The 14,993-nt window shown below is 41.9% G+C and overlaps 1 protein-coding gene across 2 annotated transcripts in view; it reads right to left on the bottom strand.

The window, feature by feature from the left end:
- Positions 1-1,550, bottom strand: part of ARFGEF1 (ADP ribosylation factor guanine nucleotide exchange factor 1) — a 138,599-nt gene extending 137,049 nt beyond the window's left edge. For both annotated transcript variants that reach the window (XM_067712138.1, XM_067712139.1), the window contains exon 1: positions 1,278-1,550. In XM_067712138.1, coding sequence (XP_067568239.1) covers positions 1,278-1,401 — 124 coding nt within the window. In that variant the 5' untranslated portion in view covers positions 1,402-1,550. The remainder of the gene's footprint in view (positions 1-1,277) is intronic.
- Positions 1,551-14,993: the final 13,443 nt, after the last annotated feature.

Below are 14,993 nucleotides of genomic sequence, written 5' to 3'. Positions count from 1 at the left end.
TCAAGAATAACAAAAGGTGAACTTGTGATCAATGAAGGATAAAAAAACTAAACTTAAACTCATTATACGTAAAATTCAAAAAAATTTTAATATAATTTCTTCAATAGATCCAAAAAAGGAAAAAAACAGTATAACTTATTATAGCAAGTTATAAAGTCTTCTATTTATTTTAAAAATTAAAAGGCAAAGTTCCTTTAAAGCTGTCTTGACCCTTTACTTTAGCATACATCCAAGTTATTCTGGATTTTCTTCCCCTTCAAGAATGTTTTCCAAAGCCCACTTAACAAGCTTCGTTTTCTCAAGTCAATTTGATGTAATCTATTTCCAGTGCTACAAAATGAAGCGCCAGCATTAGGAATTCATCTTTGTGTTTAACGTCCTGGTCTCTCCTTAAAACGATTTCGTCCTTGATGGATGCAACAGATCCATCAGTGGTCCCCCTTTAACAATTCTTCATCTGCCTGTCCTCGCCGTAGGTATTGTCTGGATTTACCCTGCTAGGGGCTTCATGACACTAGATCTCTTTCGTCTGAGCTATAAATCACAACTCAAGCTTGAGAGCAGCTGCCACGGGCCAGACATGTGGCTGGTGGGTGTCATTGTCTTCATTCTCCCTGTTTCAAACCCTCCCTTCCTTGTCACTAAAGCCAACGTATCTAAAGGTCCTTTCCTTCCCCGCTTGTATCTCATCACCCCCTCCCCTTAACCTTAGGTCTTGTTCTTCCAGGTCAGCCCAGTCGGATACAACATTACTCGCTGTTTTTCCCGTGGCAGAAGCGGAGAAATGTCAGAACAGGCGGCACCTCCCGCAAACCCCTTCTCAAGACTGTCAACAAGGGAACAACTTTAGCCTTTCTTTCCAAAGTACCACGCCAAACGAAAAGTTATTGAAATTACGATACGGAACCCTTCCCACGCCCAATCTCGACAAATCAGCTCCACCTCAATTTTCCAAGCGAATAAACGACAACTCCTTCTGCTTCATCACAAAGGGTGATATCCTGTCCGCACCGCACGGTCCACCAACAAAATCTTCCCATGTTTTCAAGCCGACCCCCAGCCCTGCCGCGTTCCCTGAGCCCAGCGAGCTGCCCTTCCTCCTCCACCCTGCCTCTGCCCCACATCTAGCCGAGTTACTGTCAACTCCAGCCAGGCAGCCCAGAGCTTCGCCAGGGCTCCCCGAGGTCAGCGGCGCCGGCCCAGGGCGAGCGCCCGGCGACCCCCACCCCCCACCCCGCGGTACCCTCCCCCATCCCTCGGGCCCCCTCCCTGCTCACCTAACGCCACCTCGCACGCTTTGCGCAGCTGGGAGTGATGCGCCTTCTTCACTTCCTTGTCGGCCAAAATCTTCTCCAGGGCCCGGGTCAGAAACATGTTCTTCGTCTTCTTCCCCTCATACATGGACGCAGAGAAGGAGGCGGCGGCTCGTCCGACCCGCGGCTCCCAGCGGCTGGAAGGGGGGGGCGGGGGAAGGAGGAGGAAGAACCGAGAGAAAGGAGAGGGGGTGGAGGTGGGGGAGAGGAGGCGTGGAGGGCAGCCGCTGGATCAGGAAGGAGCGGGCGAGCCGGGCCGGCTCCGGTGCGGGTGAGGGGCGCAGAGGTCTTCGCCGCCCCCCGAGGGGCCGCCCCTGGAGGGCCGCGCCCGTGGGACCTCCGGTTCTCCCGGCCCGGGGGTCGCTTCCCGGCCACCCCCCTCACTCGCCCCTCCGGCCCGGGGGCGGAGAGGGAGCCCAGCCCGGTGGCCGTCAGCCCGGGGGCCAAGGGACGAGGCGGCGGCTTAGAGGCCCAGAGAGAGCAGGGCTGCCCTGGCTACTGTGGGGATTAGCACCCGCCGTGGCCGCGGACTGGCCTCCATCACCGCCGACCTGCCCCGGCCGCCATGTTGGGAGGAAACGACGCGTCACGCAGCGGCCGAACGGCTGCAGAGGAGGAAGCGGCGGCGGTGTCGGTGTTCGCTGCCCAGAGCTGCCGCGGCGCCGGGAGGCAGGAGGCGGAGGGCGGCGCGGGAGGAGCGGCTCGAGCCGCAGCGCTACGGTGGCCCGGTAGGGCCTCGTCGCCTCCCGCGTTCGCCTGCAGGGCGGCGTGGGGCGTGGCGGGCGTCCTGCGGCGCCGCGCCCGGTTCTTTGGGCTCCTCCGGGTGGCTGCGCTTTGGAGCTTGCCCGGGGCCGCTACTCCCACCGAGTGAACGGTACTCCTGGCTACGGTGCAGCAGCTTCTCCGACTTTCTGGAGATCCCGTAGGTGGGTGCGCAGCCCCTTCCGCTCCAGGGGGCGCGGAAACACCCGCGTGGCCCGCGCTCAGCCGCACTGTTTCCACCTGCTGCGCTCGACTCTAATTACCAGCTGCGCGAAACTGCTCTCCAGGACCGTGACCGTCAACTGCCTCAGGATTCTCTCTCGGGAAGAGTAAAACCGATTTGACACGGATTCAGGAATGTTTCACTTTTTCATCTCTGTAGGATACATCGGTAAACTCTAGATTTCAGATCTCTTCTGAATTGATACTAAAGTTAAGGGAACAGATGAATGCTTCTGATTGATGAGGTCCCTTAGAGCTCTGTGTTTCTGTGCCTTTAATACTAAGATTCGGTCCGGGACAAGAAAAGCAGTTTCAGAATGGAATAGCTTTAAGTACAGATTACCGCAGACACACATGTGACAGTGTGTCTGCTTTGATACCAAAGAATAATTTAGATTTCTACAGTGTTTCGTTCAGAGCAGAAAATTACAAAGAATACCATTAAAATATATGCATAGAATTTATTTACATGGTGATCTAGCTAGGTTGCACATTTTTACAAGTTCAGAGCTACAGTGTGGCTCTATCAACACTAGATCCCAAATTGTTGGAATATGTCGTTCACTGTTCTGATCCATTCTGTTGCCTTGACTATGGATTTGTCCTAATGCAACCGTCTAAACTCAAGAATGGAGAGGCTGTGATTTGGGACAGGCTAAAAACCATGGGAAATAAAAATGGAAACCTTGAATGTGATCCTGAATTAAAGTGGACTAGTAGATTAATTTTTTAAACTTTCTTATGCTGAGAAGCACATCTATAAATAAATTAACTTTACTCTAAAGACTATTTCTAGATTCCTGAAAGTTAGAGGTTCAGTATACTAGATCAGACATAATGTTGATTTCTGTGTACATTCTCATTGATTATAAAATGAGAACAAGCTCCATTTCTATTTTTGTTTCTATGTAATGCCAGTTTTGTGCCGGGTACTGTGGAAGGTGCTAGCTGATCACTGAATCTGTTTACTCTTCTTCCTCAGTACAGAGATACACTGTGTTCCCTTGTCTCCCTTGCAGTTAAGTGTAGCCATCCAGATTTAGCTCATTAAAGAAAAAAAAAAATCTTCCACAAGCTGTCTCCCATACTCTTTCCCTTCTGTGGCCACATGCTGAAGATGGCAGAGCCACAGGTTAGAAGGAGCCTAGGTCCCTGAATTACCACTTGATGGAGAGCCATCCAATATTTGTTTTGGACTTTACATGGGCAAAGTATACTTATGTTTAGCAGCTAGCCTTATCCGAAGCAATACACTTGGCATTCATTAACGAATAATACAGACAGGAATCTCAGCGCTTAAACAGTATACTACATAGCACATATCAAAATCTGTAATCATCTTGTCTGCTTACTTGTTTATTGGTTGTCTGTTTCTCTCATAAGACCAAGGACCTCATCTATCCATTTCTATATATCTAGCATCTAGCGTAGTCACTGGCATAGAGAAGGCCTTGTTGAATAGAAACCTGGATGAATGAGACACTGGGCTGGCTAAGTGGGGATCACACCCAGCTTAGGTGCTTACAGTATATAGTAGGGGAAAAGATATTAAATAAGTAAGTCACTAGTGAATATATGATTATAAATGTATGATTAAAGTGCTATGAGGAGATTACTTTAGATTTTAGATTCAGAGATGCTTCCCTGAAGAAGTAACATTTTAAACTGAGGCCTGAAAGAAGAATAGAAATTAGCCAAACTAAGTCAGGAAAGAACTTTCCCAGCAGTCTCTTCTGGTAGGGGAGAAGCTTGGCAAGTTTCAGGAAACAAAACAAGGCAGTGTGGATGAAAGTTATCTAGGGGAAATGGTGCCAGTAAGGATAAAGAGGAAACTAGGAACCAGATCACAGAGAAACCTGTAGGCCATGTTAAGGGTTTGGGATTTCATCCCAGTAGTGACAGAAATCTATTGAAGGGTTAAGTAGGGAGTGAAGTTATCAAATTGTTGATTTAAAAGTAGTCCCTCTGTTGTGTGGAGAATGAATTGGAAGGGGACAAGATTGGACGTGGGCAGAACAGTGAGATGATTACAACAGTGCAGCATGGTTTAAGCTGCGGTCCAGGACCATCATGCAAGGTTTGGGAGACCACGCCCTGAACAAAGTTAGCAAAACGGGGCTGGACTTCAGCTCCAGCATCTGCCCAGGTGAAGGGCTCCTTTTCCTAATTTGCAAAAATGTTAGGTAGACCAGTGGTGTCTGAGTGATGGCAGTGGAGATGGAGCAAAGTGGACAGATTTGAGATGTACTTTGGTGAAAGAATGGATAGGATTTAGTAATGAATTGGAGTGAAGATAAGAAAAAGGAAGAGATCACAGTGAATGCCATGTTCCTGACCAGAGCCCGTGAATGAGTAGAAAAGCTGTTTGTGGAGACGGCCTAGACTGGGATAGGAGTGTGTTTGAGGGTGAGGGTACAGCTTTCAGTTCTACAAGAATCGACTCCTCTGAGATATGACCTGACCCTCTCAGAAGGAATGGCCTCCACCCTCCTTTCTTCCAGAGGACAATCCATCCTCCTCTGCTGAGTCTAGGAGTTCACCCAAAAGGTGGTGGGGATTGTGGGGAGGGGGGTGGCAGGGGGAGAACAGCCTCAGGAGATGGACACCCTCACCCAGCCTGAAACTCAAGATATTAACTCTTACCTGCCTGAAGCAAAAAAATAGGGCAAGACTCTAAATAAATCTGATGTCCTTGGAAGATAAAGGGAAAGATAATATTTTTAGTCTTTTATTCACAATTATAGGGGAAGGGATGCCAGGCTCAGGCAATCTTTACGCTAAAATTTCAGTATATTTCCCCGTACATATATTTCCTTTTATTTTTTATTATTGTCATTGCTTGGTGCTTATCCAGTCTATTTAAATAAAAAATTCAATTTCAGTATTTACTTGCATTTGACTCATTTTCAAAACATTTAAATTCTACAAAAGCCTCTAAATTTTAAAATATATTTTTCTTATACATGATTGCTTTGCTGAGTTCATTTTTGCCTCTGTCTGCAATCTCACCTTCCTATCATTAATTACCCCTCATCATTTTCCCTTTCATATATAACTTTGCTGTATATTAGCTGCCTCGACTTTTCTCTTTGGATAATATTCCCACTTTGTTTCCAAATCGTTAAATAATATCAAACAATGAAAGACTTTGACTTGGGTCTTAGGGACTTGGTTGGTGTGCTTTATCATCATCCTTTCAAATACAAGTTCAGTGTAACATGAGAATCAAATAAAATGTGAATAAAATTTTAATTAATGCTGAGTGTAGCTGATTGATGTTAAAAGCCAAGATTAGTTAACAACTAAAAATAGCATCACTGTGTATTCAGTTGACTAAAAAAAACTATGATGCCTCCATTAGTCTTTTACATATCTCTAAATTCTATTAGCTTTCAAAACATTCTATAATCAGACCCTTCCCTGACTTTCCAACTTATGTCGCAATGGCAATGGCAATAATTATTAACATTTATATGGAGCTTATTATGAGCCAAGCACAATAACCCAAATGAAGAATTTTCCATTATTATTCCTGATTTATAGATGAAGAAACTGAGACATGGAGAATTTAGACAACTTGTCCACATCATGCAAATTATACATGGTGGAGCCAGGATTCCAATTTGGAAAGTCTGGCTCCAGAGCCCATACGCTAAACAACTAAGCTATACTGCCTCTCTGAACAGTCTTTTCATGTAACTTTCCCTGCCCACTCCCTCCTCCACTGAAATAGAAATGTAGGCACTCAAGTTCCAGCCCATTCCTCCTTCAAATCCACCCCCTTCCTTCCTCTCATCCGCATACCACATGTCCATAAAAACACCAAGCTTTTCTGCACCTGTATGCCTTTGTCCATCCTTCAGCAATCCAGAGCTCCCACCACCACCTCTCTTTTGTTTGCTCTCCCCAAAGGCTTCCCAACCTTCAAAGCCTCATTGAAATTCATACCCTTCTAAGTTTTCTCCTTTTATCTCCAACAGCACAAATCCCTCCCTTTCCTAGCCTTTTATAGCTTTGTCTACCTCATACTTCATACCTAATTATATAGCCATGGTAGTGCTTATTCAAACTGCAAGTTTTTGAAGACCAGGGATATAAGAAAAGATAAAGCAGGCGACTTAGTAAAAGATGGGAGACATGGATTTAACACAGAAACGATCAGTTTTGCTGAAACCATGGTAATGACATGACTAAAAGAAAGGCCATCGCCAAAGTAAGTCAAGTCTGTTTTCTTGCTTTGCATTTGAAGAGGCTTGTACAATTTGATATTCCTCATTTGTCAGTCTGCTTTCATCTTGTTTATTAAGGAAATAAGTGAATAAAGTGTGCCTTTGAACTCAGAGGCCCTGCTCACTGTTCTGCAGGAAAAGTGTCAAAACACTGAACAGGACAGATAGAGGAAGAGGACGGTAGATTGAAAAATTTGATTTAGAAAGAAAAGATAAGAAGAGCAAGCACACTTTTATTCAGTAAGAGACTATAATGTGGTATTCGATAATCAAAGTGAAGTTTCAAAAAAAATAGAATGTTGTGGTAAAAAAAGATCGCAGATCTAGAGCTTGAAGTTGGAAGTAATAGAATTTTCCATAAGTTTTATTTTATTTATTTTTATTTATTTATTTTTTTGGCTGCGCCGCTGAGCAGCATGCCGGATCTTAGTTCCCCAATCAGGAATCAAACCCACGCCCCCTGCAGTTGGAGCGCGGAGTCTTAACCACTGGACTGCCAAGGAAGTCCCAGAATTTTCCATAAATTTTAAATCACCAAGTGCTATATATTTACAGAATAATAAAACTGAACGCATAAGCGCTTAAGTTTCCTTAAAACTTTAAAGTTATATAATTCTTTAGAGGGGTGGAAAGTACTTTCAATCCATGGCACTGTTCTGTATACATTGTTATAATTTTTCCAGTAAAGTCACACTAATGATAGCAACTACTTACTAGGTGTTTACTTTGTATGAAGCCCTTGACAAGCGTTAACTCACTGAATTCTTACAACTCAGCCATTTATCTGTTACTATTCTTCTTTTACAAATGAGGAAAAATGGTTAGAGAAGTTAATTGCCCAAGGTTACAGTACCAAATATGTTTATCACTTGCCAAAGTTTGTGCATGCTCTTAGCCATTGTTCTATCCTTTCTTCCTAGTCACATATTTGTATAATCCATTTGAAAGTGCTTTTTGACCAATGTTGTGCCATAATTATATTAAGGCAGGACCACATCTTTTCTTTCCTTTGAAACTACTCTCGACAACTGGTACATATTAATTATTATACTAAGTGGGAATTAATTTTCTGGAGGCCACGTTTTTTAAAAATTTTTAAATGGGGATTTTTATTAAAAGCCTGTCTTTTAAAGAAATTGTAGTCTGAAACTTCCTGGAAAAAGAAATCTCTAGGCCCAGGTAGTTTTACTAGTAAATCCTATCGAACATTTAAAGAAGAAATAACACCAACACTCTCTCTTTCAAAAAATAGAAGGGGGAACACTTGTCAACTTATTTTATAAGGCCAGCATAACCCTGAAACCAAAACTAGATAAAAACAATACAAAAATGAGAACTACAGACCAGTGTCCCCTATGAATATAAATGTAAAAATCCTCAACAAAATATTAGCAAGTCAAATTCAGCAATATATAAAAGTACACCACAACCAGTAGGAGGGGTTCATCCTGGGAATGCAGACTGGTTCAATATTAGAAAATCAAGCAATGTAATTGACCACACTGACAGACTAACAGATAAAAACTACATGATCTTATCAATTGATGAGGGGAAAGCACTTGGCAGCATTCAACACTTATTCATGATAAAAACTCGTAGCAAACATCCTCAATTCGATTAAGGACATCTTCAAAAACAACAACTATAGCCAAAATCATGCTCATTTATGAAAAAAAAATTCAACACTGAAAACCTGAATGCTAAGACTGGAAACAAGGCAAGGATATACATTTTCACTACTCCTATTCAGTATCATACTGGAGGTCCTAGCCAGTACAATAAAGCAAAAGAAAGAAAAGGCACACAGTTGGAATGGAAGAAACAAATTTTCCTCATTGACGGTCAGCATAATTGTCTATGCAGAAAATGCCAAGGAATCTACCAAAATATATCTAGAACTTATAACTGAGTTTAACAAGGTCAGGATACAAAGTGAGCACATGAAAATCTATTTTATTTTTACGTATTATTCCTATGCATTTGGAAACCAAAATTAAAAAAAAATTTACAAGAGAGCCAAACAAACGAAAGGCTTAATTATAAATCTAACAAAACATACAAGATCTTATGATGAAAACAAAAAAATGCGGGTGAAAGAACTCAAAGAAAACCTAAATAAATGGAGAGACATAGCATATTCATGGACTGGAAGACATTGTAAAGATGTCATCTAATCCATAGGTTTAGTATAATTCTAATTCTGTAGGTATAGAGGAGCTGATTCTAAGATTTTTGTGGAAAGGCAATGTAACTAGAAGAGTCATAATTTTTTAGAAGAGTACAATTGGATGAATCACAATACCCAATATTAAATCTCAGTATAAAGTTGTGATAGTCAAGACATGTAGAATTGGCTAGGAGCTAGACCTACAGATCACAAAACAGAAAGTCCAGATATAGACTCATAGAAATATAGCCAATTGAGTTTTGACTAAGTTTCACAGACAATTCAGTGAAGAAAGGATAGTTTTTTCAAGAAATAGTGTTGAAAAACTTAGACATCCATATGTTAAAAAAAAAAAGGAAAGCCTCAACCTAAAGGTCATACTTTGTACATAAATGAACTCAAAATAGGACATAGATCTAAATGTAAAATATAAAGCTATAAAACTTTCAGAAATAAACATAGGATAAAAGCTTCATGAGCTAGGGTTAGGCAAAAGTTTCTTAGACATGACACTAAAAGCATGATCCGTAAAAGAAAAAATTGATAAATTGGACTTTACAAAATTTAAAACATTTTCTCTGTGAAAGACACTGTTAAGAGAGCAAAAAGACAAGCTACAAAATGGGAGAAAATGTTTGAAAATCACATATCTGACAAATAACTTGTATTCAGAGTATATATTTTTAAAATTCTCAAAACTTATTAAGGGACTTACCTGGTGGTGCAGTGGTTAAGAATCTGCCTGCCAATGGGGACATGGGTTTGAGCCCTGGTCCGGGAGGATCCCACATGCTGCAGAGCAACTAATCCCGTGCGCCACAACTACTGAGCCTGTGCTCTAGAGCCCGCGAGCCACAACTACTGAAGCCAGTGTGCCACAACTACTGAAGTCCATGCGCCTAGAGCCCGTGCCCTGCTACAAGAGAAGCCACCACAATGAGAAGCCCACTCGCCGCAACTAGAGAAAGCCTGTGTGCAGCAACGAAGACCCAACGCAGCCAAAAATAAATAAATTAATTTAAAAAAATCTTATTAAAAAACAAAACCACCCAATTTTAAATGGTTAAAAAACTTGGACATTTCACTAGAGAGGATATACAATGGTAAATAAGCATTAAAAAAACATGTTTAATACCATTAACCATTAAAGAAATGCAAATTATAACCACAATGAGATTCCACCACACAGCTATCAGAATGGCTAAAATAAAAAATGTTGACAATCTGAAGTGACCGAGAGCATGCGGAACAATTTGAACCCACATTGCTGTCAGAAATGCAAATATACCCAGCAACTCCGGGGAAACAGTTTGGCGGTTTCTCATAAAGTTACACACTTACCATGTGACCCAGCAAGCCCACTCTATTTACCCTAGGGAGACTAAAAGTTACATCCACAGAAAAACTTATACACATATGTTTATGGAAATTCTATTCATACTCACTGAAAGCTGGAAACAACTCCTATCTCTTTCACTGAGTAAATGAATAAACAGAACATCTATGTAACGGAGTAGTACTCAGCAATACAAAAGAACAAGTTATCGTTATATACGACAACTTGGATGGATCTCAAAGACATTATACTGAGGGCAAGAAGCCAGTCTCAAAAGCTTTCATACTGTATGATTCATTTTTATGATCTTCTCAAAAAGGCAAAACTGCTGGGATGAAAAATAATGTGTTTATCAGCTGTGATATGTAGAGGTGGGTGGTGTCTCTAAAGGGATAGCACAAAGGAGGTTTTTTTGTTTGTTTAATTTTGTTTTGGGGGGTGGTGCCAGTGCTAGAAACGTTCTGTGTTCTGATTATGGTAGTGGTTACATGAATCTATACATACATGTGTTCAAATTCATAGAACTGTATGGTAATTTAAAAACCCTCTATTTTTAACACCGAATATCAATTCTACCTCTACGAGACTACTAAATCAGAACCCACTGGATATAAGATAGAGAGAGATGACTTATTCTGGAGATTTTTTAGGTAGTTGAAAGAAACATAGGTTTGCTATATCAAGCAGTAGGAAAGCGTCAGTAGGATTTGGGGGGTAGGTTCTGGTTAGTAAAGAGGCTAAGTCATCCAGATAGGCCATGAATGGAATTTTCTGGATAATTACACAGGATCCCACTCACCTGCAAGCAAGAAAATCTCTTGAAGTGCATAAATAATTCCACTGCAATAAATTACATTTTTGGAAACTCTCCATGAACACTTACGTACTTTATCAAAGCTCATTTTAGTGATTTGCCACTGTTTCAACCTGAAAGTTTCTGCAATTTCCTCACACACCATTCATAATCCCAAGGGAATTCCTTACATACTGGAAGATGTCAACATTGTTTTCGTTTCAAAATATCACCACTGATGTGCAGCTAAGTAAAATCTCTTAATGTTTTGAAATACTTAAGAAAAATTTGCATTTATTATAGGAATAATAACAATTTATTCTTTACCTTGTGTATAAATATGTTTCCTCTGTGGCTGGAAAAGAGAATTGTAATTTGTTTTCACATACAGTGTTTAGAGTTGTCAGTTCCAATTATATTAACTTAAAGCTACCTTTTGAGACTGGTTAAATCAACTGTGGCACATCCATCTAATGGCATACTCCTTAGCCATGATAAAGAATAAGGATGCTTTTAATGTACTGATATGACATTACACCTGGTATATATTAGATGTAAAAAAAGCAAACTTCAGGATAATAGGCATAATATGCTATGATTTGTGCAAAAATGGGGGAAAAGTTTATACACATACATACACACACAAGTGTATTTACTTATAGTATTTGCTTAGACCGTTTCTGGAAGAATACAGAAGTGGGGAATTAGGTGTTCAGGAGTGAGAATGGGGGTATATCACTGATGACCACTTTATATCTTTTATGTTTTGAATCCTGTAAATGCACTGCTTGTTACAAAAATAAATTAAAATTTTTTCCCTTTTCTTTTCAAACAAAGAGTATCTGTGTATTTTATAAAAAAATGCCTAAGAAGAAATAATAATTCAATTTCCTTCTTGGGGCCAAAAATTCTCACTCAATAGAAGAATAAATTTCTCATGGTGATTCCGGCAGTGAAAAGCTGGAATAAGGACCTCAGTTCTTGCATTCTTTGAAGAAAGAATTCAGCAAAGAGATCAAGATTGTGAAAAAGATAAAAGTGTTTATTAGAAGCAAAGTATGTGTAGAAAAAACAAAGTACCTGTAGAAAAAGCAAAGTACACGTGGAAAAAACAAAATACATGTGTGAAAGAGCACACAGGAGAGCTCACAGTGAGTTGCACCCAATAGTAGCAGCTTAGATTGCTTATATGGGGGCAGTTTTCTGGGTTGCCTCTGGCCAATCATCTCCACATTTAGTCCTGGTGCGAGCACGCCATCTCTCAGCCAAGATGGATTCCAGCTGCTGTCTTCTCCCTCCTTTTGTCCTTCCCCTAGACTAAGGGCCTTCTCTGTGCACGTGTTGGGCTGGGAAATCCACAAGAATGCACCCAATCAGGGCCCAATGATCCTGCTGGTATCCCATCTCAAAGCATCATCAGGAGACCAGCTGCAGCTGCTCAGCCTGGGGCCTCTCTATTGCCTACCTCAATTGTATACATTTGTCTGATTTTTTCTTCACAAAAAGAATATCTAAAGTGTGTAGAATCCTTTGAATAATTTCTTGCTGTTCAAAACATTGGCTGAGGATGGGAAGCATTGGGAACTGGCTGGAAATGGAGAATCCTCGTGACCTACCCCAGACCAACCAAATCAGAATCAGCACGTTAACAAGACCCTCCCTAGGGCATTTACATGTGCCTTGAAGTGTGAGAAAGTACTGCTCCAACTGGAAGGCTGGAGTTGGAGGAAGACAGTGCCGAGAGTGCTAGAACATTAGGCAAACTGATGGTCTAGCAGGATAGGGAGAGGTCAGCAAGCAGACTTTGTGAAGTTTATTGAAGAACCAGAAGGAATCTTAGGAAGACCCTAGAGCCTAAGGTCCAAAGGGAAACCCCAGCTCCTGGGTGTAAATAAACATATATTGTCTTTTTAATTTGAATAACTCAAGATTCGAACAAAAGCGTCTTTAAAGGCCCCAAAGACATGCATCCATTAGCTGTTTCAAAAGCCGAACCAAAATCAACTCAGTCTTAGTAAGCATCTACCCACCTTCAATCAAGTCTCCCTGCTTCTGGCTTTTTCCCCCATCGCACCACCACTTCCCCAACAGCAGAAATGATTCTTCTGAAATGGAAGTCAAATCACGCCACTCCTGTAATCACAACCTTCTACAGTTCCCCATTTTACTCAGAGTAAGGGGCAGAGCCCTAAGGCAGACCTACAAGGCTCTATGCATAATGCCTCTCTCCACCATCACTCAACCACTCTCTCCTTGGCTGGCTCAGCTCCAGCCACCTGGCCTCCTTGCTATTTTCTGAACTTAAGCATGCTCTGCTTCCAGATCTTTGCACTTGTTCCTTCTGCCTAGGATCCTCTTCCTTCAGAGAATCCAAGGCTCACTTCAGGTCTCTGCTCAAGCATTATCTGACCACACTACATGAAATAGCCATTCTCCACTCCTCTGTCCATCTCACTCTGCTTTATTTTCCCCATGGCAGTTACCATTTCTCACACTGTTTATTGCTTTGATTTTTGTTTGTTTTTTCCCCCTCTAGAATATAAGCTCCTCAAAGGCTGGGACTTTATTTTGACTATTACCATATCTGCAGTGCCTAAAAGAGGGATAGTTGTTGACCAAATGAATCAATGAATGAACAAACAAATGATCCTGTCTTAGCTCAGGCTGCTGTAACAAAATACCATAGACTGGGTGGCTTAAACAACAGAAACCCATTTCTCACAGTTCTGGAAGCTGGAAGTCCAAGGTCAAGGTGCTGGCTGATTCAGTTTCTGGTGAGGACCCTCTTCCTGGCTCACAGCTGGCTGCCTTCTTGCTGTCTTTGCATGGCCTTTCCTCAGCGTGCGAGCAGAGAGACCTCTCTCTCTCGCTGCCTCTCTCCCTCTCCCTCCCTTCTCCCCCACCCCCTTATAAAGCCACTAACCCTATTGGATTAGAATCCCACCCTAATGACCTCATTCAACCTTAATTACCTCTTAAAGCTATATCTCCAGATAGTCACACTGGAGGTTAGGGCTTCAGCATATGCATTTCAGGAGGACACAACTCAGTCCCCAGCAGATCCCATAATGAATTCCACTCCTACCATCATCAAAGAAATTGTCCCCTTAGGTTGCATTTCCTTTTGAACTCTCATCTCATTCAAGGCTGCACTTGGTATTCATTTAAACATAATTTTCAGAATTCCCTGGTGGCGCAGTGGTTACAAATATGCCTGCCAATGCAAGGAACACGGGTTCGAGCCCTGGTCTGGGAAGATCCCACATGCACGAGGAGCAACTAAGCCCACGCACCACAACTACTGAGCCTGCACTCTAGAGCCCACGGGCTACAACTAATGAGCCCACGTACCACAATTACTGAAGCCCACGCACCTGGAGCTGTTGCTCCACAACAAGAGAAGCCACCACAATGAGAAGCCCACTCACCACAACAAAGAGTAGCCCCTGCTCACTGCAACTAGAGAAAGCCCGCCAGCAGCAACAAAGACCCTGTGCAGCCAAAAATAAATAAATAAATAAAATTATTTGTTAACAAAAAAACATGATTTTCCCCAAACAAAAATGCTGCAGCTAGGGGATGTCATTCGGTCTGATTTTCCCAGGGTATGCATAGGAGTGTCTCTGGACTTGGGAGAGATAGGGCCTTCTGCAAGTTCTCTCACAGTTAACAGTCAGATGTCCCTGAATACATATTTTTAAAAATTGAAAAAAAGAATTCAGAGTGTTTGTTGCAGTTACATCTCAGTCCCTTATCTTCCTTGACTTGGAACTTGATGAAATGTTACTTCATAAATAGAAGGTAATTGCAGCTGCTCTGACATGCTATGTGTCCACACCACAGAGAAGCATGGAAATCCTTCCTGTTTGCCAATTGCCTCTGAAGCTGTGTAAGTATTAGAAACAACTTATAAAAGAAATACATTTAAGCAAGCCTTACCTCTCTTCTAGTATTGTAAATCTCCTTACTGTACGAATTGCCTTTCAGTCGTGGTCTATAGAATCACCTACGGACAAGTTTCAAAGTTTCAATATACAGATGCCTAGACAGACAAAGAATCTTTCCTTGACCAAGGTCTAGTCAGGCTCCTCTGAGCCCTTTTCTTAACTAGGCCTCAAGCTTGGCTTATAAAAACCGCAGACCCTCAGCATAAGTGATTCACTCTCCCCCA

Source organism: Pseudorca crassidens, chromosome 17, assembly GCF_039906515.1.
Source record: "Pseudorca crassidens isolate mPseCra1 chromosome 17, mPseCra1.hap1, whole genome shotgun sequence".
Classification (NCBI taxonomy): Eukaryota; Metazoa; Chordata; class Mammalia; order Artiodactyla; family Delphinidae; genus Pseudorca; species Pseudorca crassidens.
Note: the sequence above shows the minus strand (reverse complement) of the source record. Positions and strands in the feature narration are given on the sequence as shown.